At 35.5% G+C, this 8,649-nt stretch overlaps 1 protein-coding gene across 3 annotated transcripts; it reads right to left on the reverse strand.

The window, feature by feature from the left end:
* Positions 1–3,775: 3,775 nt before the first annotated feature.
* LOC107780426 (uncharacterized) lies at positions 3,776–7,553 on the reverse strand. Of its 3 annotated transcripts, none has more exons than XM_016600968.2 (3): positions 7,395–7,553; positions 4,534–5,240; positions 3,776–4,285 (listed from the first exon to the last, which is right to left on the reverse strand). In XM_016600968.2, the coding sequence occupies exon 2, from the start codon at positions 5,210–5,212 to the stop codon at positions 4,583–4,585; it is 630 nt and encodes a 209-aa protein (XP_016456454.1). In that variant the 5' UTR covers positions 5,213–5,240; positions 7,395–7,553; the 3' UTR covers positions 3,776–4,285; positions 4,534–4,582. The 3 variants fall into 3 exon arrangements, with proteins under 3 accessions (XP_016456454.1, XP_016456453.1, XP_016456452.1); XM_016600967.2 differs by having other exon boundaries at positions 3,776–4,467; XM_016600966.2 differs by having other exon boundaries at positions 3,776–5,240.
* Between the last annotated feature and the right edge of the window lie 1,096 nt (positions 7,554–8,649).

The following is an 8,649-nucleotide window of genomic DNA, read 5'->3' on the forward strand; positions in this document are numbered from 1 at the left end:
ACTCATGCCTATTGGATTAATGATCTTAGCAATTACTACTACGATCCTAACTTAAAATATAGTGGGCCTACTGATTCTACGAAATTACTGGCTATTTTTTATTCTGCCTAATATTTACAGATCTCCATTACTAACATGATTAAAAATTCACAAGCTTTGACTCATTTCTATTCCAGTTTGCATGAATTCAGAATTATATTTCACTAATTAAACTAAATCAAAATAATTTCCAGTAATGACTATCTATCAATTCATGTACCCATAGGCATATAGAAAACAGTTCAAACTACTTAGAATAGTTCTTGGTACAGTCCAATTTTTAGTATAGTTGTACAATGTAAATACATATCTAAGATGAGCATAAACATATACAATATTTCCTAATGTACATTCTAATACATTAATTGAACACACTTTAATAGGCAATCTGTTAAGCCTTTTAATTCAGCATTTTTGCAGCTTGAAGTCACATCAGAACTAATCTCAGAAATATGTACCTGGAAAGGGACCACAAGGAAAAGGAAGAAAAGGATCAGCAAGAGCAGTAGCAACAACACAGCAACAACAACAGTAACGGAAACAGAATAGCCAAGTAACAGTGTTTAATAAAACCAGCAGAATTCCAGCAACACCCCAATGAAACAATAACAAATAACCAACCAAACTCAAGGAAGAAACCAAATGAAAGCCCAGAAACACCAACATCAATCAACGGGCAGAAACAAAGTGAACCAGAAATGCAATAGGACAATCGATTTCTGACTCTCTGTCTTTCAGACTCTTAAGGAAAGAAACTCAGAACTTCAATTCAACAAAAAAAAAACCAACACTAATTCTAATTTTCAGTAGTCAAAGCAAGACCTCACTCTTTCAGTTTTTAGTTCTTAAATTACTCACCTTTTTTAGATTGAAAGACCAGTTAATGTTTAATCCTTAAATTCTGACTCCCCCCCCCCTTCAAGTCTATCTCTGTCCCCTTTTTATGGCCGAATGTCTAAGCCCCTTTCTTTTTTTTATTTATTTTTTTATTCTCTAAGTCTTTCAATCCCCTTATCTTTGCCGGATCTTTAGGCCCTGATGGATAGTCAAAACTTAAAAAATGGTCTTCCACTATTAGTGGTCTATTAACTATTCAATCCCACTTGAAATTGTCCCCTCTCTTTTTCAAATCCACTAACCTTTTTCTCAATTAAGCCCTTAGCAGCCTGTCTATTAATTATTGAGGGTCCCACATTCCCAAATTACTCCTTAAATTACGACTGAAACTACTACCCATCAGCTGTACCAACTCACCTAAGGAGGAAAGCTAAGCATTGACTAAACTAATTCCCAGATGATCACCTAAATTACTACAGCTATAAACCAATTTTAGCTAGTAATTTAAGATAGAAAAATACATCAAATACAAGAGTTTCAATGATTCAGAACAATGCTTATAATCAAACAGAATCTTAATTAATCAGACAACTAACAATTGAAAAACCATAAACGACAGAATGCCAAATGATTCAAACTATACGAACGACCTAATCAACGAAGCTTAATTAATCGATTACATATTACAATTGACACTAAACAATCAGAAACAGAGAATCAGGCAATTCACGGGTAATTTCAGTGGTATTGACAGAAACAGGGACTAACAGGAAACTAATTAATCGACGCAACTTATTAATCGATTATACATACACAATTGGTAACAACAAACAGAATCAAACATATAAACAAGGTGATTCATGGCTTTGGACAAAACAGGGGACTTATGAAACTAATTATTCGACGACATTAATCAAATCGAATGTGTAGTTTATAACAGGTACAATTAATCAACAAACAGAAAAATTGACCAAATAAAAAGGTCACTGGGGATGAGAAGATGAATTGATAAAGAATGGAAAAATCAACAAAACTAAACTAAACAGATACACAGATAAAAAAAACATGAACACAGAACAAGGGAAAAAGAAAAATACCTGAGAACATCAGAACTATACGGACCCAGGCTCGAACTCGGACTCGGACACTTTGAGGTCGAACAGACCTTAGTCGAAGTGTTCTCAACTGAGAACACTTCGATTAAGGTCGATTAGACCCCAAATCCTCACTTAATTTGGACGGATTCCATGATTTGGAATTTCTAGGGTTCCTGGTTTTCGATTTAGGGTTCGAACGTTTTTAGGCAGATTTGAACGGAACCAAAGTCATTTATGGTATGAGGGAGGTCTGGGGGTTGCCTGGTATGAATTTGGAGTGGATTGGGGTAGGTTCATGTTTGGCTCGAATCTTCAAATGAAGATTCGAGAAGTTTCAGGAAGATTCGAGCCAGATGGTTAACATATTTGGAGCGAGGGTGGTCTGATGGTCTTATGGTGTTGATTTGGTGACCGGCGGCGTTGTTGCCGCCGGGTTTTAGGCGGTGGGGTGTCATGGCGGCTAGGGTTTCGGTGAGGGGTGTTTGGTTCAGTCTCTGAGTTGAGACGATGAACAGGAAGACGAGGGGGGGTGTTTGGTTAGGGGGCTGGGGTAGGAGGTTGAGTTTATATAGGGGCAGGGTCGTTTGATACTGGTCGTTCGATCAAGCACGATCGACGGCCTGGATCGTTTCATTTAATGGCACGATGTCGTTTTGTCTCTATACGAAATTGGGCCGACCTTGGGTGAAAATGGGTCGGGTATAGAGGAGGCCTTGAGGCAGTTGGATCAAGATAGATGAACGACTCAGATTTGATCACCTAAAACGGCGTCGTTTCAATTATGCAGGGGCTGAATTGGACCGTTTGATTGAAACAAATCAACGGCCCAGATTTGAGACTCAGAAACGACGTCGTTCGAGTCTTCTGAGGGACTGGCTGAAATGGACCGGGTCTTTTGAATGTTTGGGCCTTATTTTTGGTCTAAAATTTTGGCCCAAATCCGATTTGCCTTATATTTTCAACTCTTTTCATTTTCTTCTTTTAATTAATAATTAACAAAAATTCTAAAAATAAATTGTAAAACCAAAATTAAACTACAAAATATTAATTAACTCTTAACAACAATTAGCACACAAGTTAAAACATTTAATTAAAATAAAATCACACGATGGCACACTTTAAATGACATAAAATAGACTAAATGCATATTTTTGTGATTTTCTTCTTTTAAAACCAAATTATGGTTCGATTAGTTCCTAAATACACAATCAAATCCTAAATATGCATGCAACATATTTTTGTTTTTGTATTTTAATTAATTAAAACAGGATAAACATTCACAGATAAAAACACAAATAATTATCCAAAAATGCCACGCAAATTCTAAAAATTGTACACCAAGGAAATTTGTTTTAATTTTCGATTTCTTTTGGAGTAGTTTTTTCGTGAAGCAAAAATCACGTGCTTACAGCGACTACTCGACATTAAGTCATACCATAGTTACCCCGAAGCAATCCTTTTCTAGTTGTGGGATTAAATGCTACAACCAACTGCTAGCTTCCAATAACCAGCTGCGCAATAAGCTCAATTCTTCAACAACATGAGGGGCGGGCTTGCACAACTGAATGATGTAGGTGCACAAGAGTAATTCGCGCCACAACCATATCATTGCACATGCTACACCAATTATTTGATGCCGATATATAATAAATCTTGATAAATCAAGTTAAAAGATCACCCTTTAGCGGCTTCAGTTGGATGGAGTTGCAGCTCATTGCAGTGGAAAATATGCAATATAAATTGGAATTCTAGTGGTTTATCTCAGATGCAAGTTCAAGTGAGGTCACATGCAAAATGAATTCCTAATCATTGAACTGCTTCCATATACTTCAAGAAAATATAATGTGTAAAATTGTACACATTGCAGCTACTTGTGTGGAAATGCCAAGTTCTATAAGCAAGCAATTTACACCTGACCTTTGACTCTACTGGGCCAATCCCTTGAGATTAATAGGCAAACTACATGGGTAAGAGCTTTGATTAATGGCATAAGCTGCTTGTGGATTTAGGTTTGTCTTATCAGTTTGAACTATGAAGCTGACAGTCAAACTACGGTCCGGAGAATAAACTAAAAGCAATTTACAAAGATAGACTCCTCAAGGTACAATCTCGTGCAGAAATGCAGGGTAAGGCTGCGTACAATAGATCCTTGTGGTCCGGTCCTTCTCCAAACTCCGCACATAGCGGGGCTTAGTGCACCGGGCTGCCCTTTTAGACTCCTCAAGGTACAAAGACAATTAGAATATATTGTAGATTCAAGCTTCTTTTTCCCGTCTCTTTCGAACACTGATAATCTCTCACTTTTACATTTCCTGTTTTGGTACAAAGATTCGTCAAATATGGTACGAATGAAGTCCCTTCCAGAGAAAAAGAATTGTTTCCGGTTCAAAGCTATATCAAGCTAAAGCCCTTTACTGCTAATTATCTTCTCCAGGAACAGCATTATGATTGCCCGTCCTCCCGACCACTCCTCAAGTTTTTCTTCTCTTTCGACCTAAACTCCTCATTGTTAATTTTCTGATACAGACAGAATTTGATCAAGGGACATGCTTTTATTTACCTGCACTTGTTGTAGCTCATTGGTAGTTTGACTTGACAATGAAAACTCTTCATCTTTGTCCTCTCGAGCAAGAGCTGGCATCTGGCTTTGAGAGCGCATCATTAGAACAGGCCACAGGTTGCTCATCTTTGTCTGACAAAGATGCTTCATTCTTGGCTGCTTTAGAACCAGATTCTATCGACTCCAACTGAGGCCACTTGAAGCTACTAGCTTTTTCTTTTGCCGACCTGAAAACGTTTGAAATATAACCAGCATTCCTCTCACCATCTTGTTCTGTACCTGTGTTATGATCCCAAGTAGCAGGATTCCAAGAGATAGTTCTCCCTATCCGGAAACTTGAACTTGGTCTACTCATAAATCCTCTTTTGGGCTGCTTCGCGGACATGACAGCTAGAGAATGTCTGAGATCTTTAATCATTTCATTAGCAATTGGAAAGCCAGACTCTTTCATTGACCTGACAATGATGATAGAATCTTCTGAATCCGCCGTGTGCAAAGTCAGTTGACGAGATTTCTCCTCAACATTGTTATTGAGATTAATAAGGTTAGGCACTGCTTTTTGGGTATGCTGTTGAATGTAGATAAGCCCCGCCGCAGGCTCATTTGCAATGAACTTTATCATGTCGGCCAAGGATTCGGTTATCTCTACAAAGCCATCCACTGTGGAAAATTCATGCATTTTCTTGTAGGCCAAATGTTCATCATCACTAATGGTGTGAGAAAACAATTAGACGGGTATAAGTTGAACTTAAAATAAACAAAGCTAATTAGTTTAAACACAGCACTTTCAGGAAACATTGACACCAACGAAAGCATAACAACCGTGGTTTAGGTTACACATATAACAACCTTCATCATCATCCTTCGGAAAAATTGAATTAAGTACATTATGTACAAACTGGTGTTATGTGTAATATTTCACCAGATTTCTCAAAATTAAATACTTCGTGATGCACACTACTTTGACATCACCAGAAACTTAAGAAGAAGTACAGCCAGTCGGCAATTTTAGTTCAATGGTTGAAAAGATTAATTTGAATGCTGAAGCCCATTACCCCAGAGGTATTTCACAATTCAAAATATCCAGAAAACAGCATCAAATATCTAATAGGCAATAAATATAACACATTACAAGTAATATGTTCCTAGGCAGGACAAGTAAATTTCTGTGAATTTCTTTTTGAGCTGCTTTTATGGACTTCTATGACAAGTTAAATGATAATAAAAACTGTATTTATTTCAGAATCATTGCCACTGCTTGCTCAACCGGCAGCTAAGGTCCACCGGATTCATTTCGAACAAATGAATATGGGAAACAATTCTAATGCCTTTATTATCATATGTAAAATAAAGATAAAACTGATTTCGTTTATTCTTATGGATATCTTTCCTTTTCTTAAGTTAACTTACTCAAAGGCTACACAGGGTAATGCTAAGGACTAAAGAACAGTTCTTGTTTGGGCAACCAAATGGATCTGCAACTGGGATGCTGATTGTTTTTCTAATCATACCTATCAGGGAAAAAAGTTTCAGAAAGTGACCCTTCATGTTGCCGTCTTGTTCCGAGCACCATTTAGAGCTCAACTACAATATCTCCAATAAAAAAGTTCTTTGACCATAGAAGAAAGAGAGTAAAGAAGTTCACTTTTGCACACTGTTTATTTGAATAATAAAAATCAATCAAGATGGCCCAAAGTGATAATATGGACTGTTTAAGAATTTAGCTAATAATGTTACCAAAAAAAGGGCAGCCCGGTACACAAAGTATCCCGCGTTCACGCAGGGTCCGAGAAAGGGCCGCACCCCAAGGGGGTGTAATGCTTGGTAGCTAATGTTACCAAGCAACCACATAATCTGTACTCAATCCATTATCATTCGTCTCTTAAGAAAATCATCAACTTGAAATTGCAGCTTCTCATGATTCCTTATTTTGTGAACAATCTAGGAAACAAGAACTGTGCTCCATTTTACTAACCGGACTCAAAATTTGTTTCGCAAGGTAGGAAAACGTCAATTGGTCACACATGATTTTCTTAAGAAAAATAAAAGATAGAATTGTGCCTTTTTCATTGAACATCTTACTCGAACATTGGTCATTTCCACTGATAGCCAATTTGAAGTTGATAGACAGTGTCACATGCCGGAAACCAAATACAGAGGTTTCCGGTTGTGGTGGGTGGGTAAGTATAGAGGCGGAGCTAGCCTGTAGTGTACGAGTTCGGCCGAACCCAGTCATTTTTGCTTAAACATTGTATTTATACTAGGAAATTTATTAAATATGTATAAATATTTAATTATGAACCCAGTAACTAAGACGAGCTCTGGGTTCTGTAGCAAATTCAGAACCTATAAATTTCCTGGCTTCGCCTCTGGGTAAGTACCCCCAAAGATTCGAGCCCTAAGAGTGAAATTGCCTTTCGTAGGGAGTCCTTTACCTCCAAAATGCACTTCACAATGCGAATCCAAATTAGTCGGCCCCAAAGTGCACCTCCTAATACAATGCCACTAAATTTTTTCTTTAAAGTTCCTATTATGTGTGCATAATCATTTCTATAATACATGTTAAGTTAGCAAAAATTACTATAAATTGGAAATGAATGAGCAAAAACAAAATTATATGCGAAGTCAATAAACCTCAAATTCCCCAAAATCAAATATTCAACACAGTTCAGTCAATAAATGTATAACCAGCCAAGATTCAAGAACCCAGTTCTCAAAATCAAATCTCTAGCTAATTTTGTCTATAAAATATATGCTATTAAAAAAGACAACACAATTAAAGGTTTCCTTTTTTTTTTTTCCCCTTACATTTGCATAGAGGTAGTACAGTATTATGAAAAAAGATGCCATATTTGACTTACAGATCAAACTAGAAAAGAGAAATATCAACATTTGTCTTCAGATTGTGAGCTGAATTGAAGCTTTCTCCTGCGAGTCCTGCTTGTTTCTGTATTTCCCCATTATTTGTTTTTTATTTTATTTTCCTTTTCAGGTTTATAGAGATTCAGTATTTTGTCTATACCTTCAGGCAAGTGATAACCTTAACAAACACTATTAAAGCCAAATTACCTTTTTGGGCGTGGTTTGATTGTCCAAAGCTCATAAAAATTGATTTCTATTTATATTCAATACTTTGAAAAAAAAAATAAAAACTGGTACTACTCTCTTCATTTCAATTTGGATGACATAACTTTTTTTAGTCGTTACAAAAGTAATGGTATATTTACTTTTTATTTTATTAATTTTATTTGTAATGAAAAACTTTATAACCACACAAATAATATGACCCCATAAAGTTTTTTATAATTTAAACTTTTATGACTACAAGTTTCAAAAGTACTTGTTTTTTTTTTAAATTTCGTATTTAGTCAAACTATATCACAATAGTCCCCTGAATATACTCCTAAACTGTTTTGGTCCTTTAAATTTGTCAAAAGTGAGTACTTTGATCCCCCCTAAATTTTTAACAAACTCTAGCCTTAGATTTAATAGAAACTATGAGGGAAAAAAATTTAACCATAAAAATCAGAAAAATCCCGTTAATTTTGAGAAACTGCAACACGAAAAACTAACATAAGAAATTCGCAACAATAGCAAAAATACATCTTAAAAAATAAACTAAACAGCAGAAATAGATTAAAAAAAAAAGAACAACAGAAACTCCAACACGAAAAACTAACCTAAGAAATTCACAAAAATAGCAAAAATACACCTTAAAAAATAAACTAAACAACAGAAATAGATTAAAAAAACAAGAATAACAGAAACTACAAAAATTTACACCTCTAAATTTGAATTTTTGTTAATCTTACTTTTTCCATAATTATCGCTAGATCTAACAAAAAAGTTTTTTTTTTTAAAAAATATATGAAGAAGATCAAAAGTACTCACTTTTTTTTTTTGGCCAATTTAATAGACCATAACTGGTCCAGGAGTATATTTAAGGACTACTTCAAACATACTCTAAAATATAAGGGACCACTTTTATTATTTTCTCATCAATACTTCCTAAAAATAATTTGTCAGTTATGAAATATAACTCAAAGTAGCAATATGGAACAAGGAAATAAAAGCAATTTAGTAAAACATGAACAAGAAATGGAGATAGAGAGAAGA

Source organism: Nicotiana tabacum, chromosome 11 (assembly GCF_000715075.1).
Source record: "Nicotiana tabacum cultivar K326 chromosome 11, ASM71507v2, whole genome shotgun sequence".
Taxonomy (NCBI): domain Eukaryota; kingdom Viridiplantae; phylum Streptophyta; class Magnoliopsida; order Solanales; family Solanaceae; genus Nicotiana; species Nicotiana tabacum.

What these genes read in the sequence shown, in the direction of transcription:
- LOC107780426 (XM_016600968.2), bottom strand. Translation starts at nt 5,212, where the DNA reads ATGCATGAATTTTCCACAGTGGATGGCTTTGTAGAGATAACCGAATCC.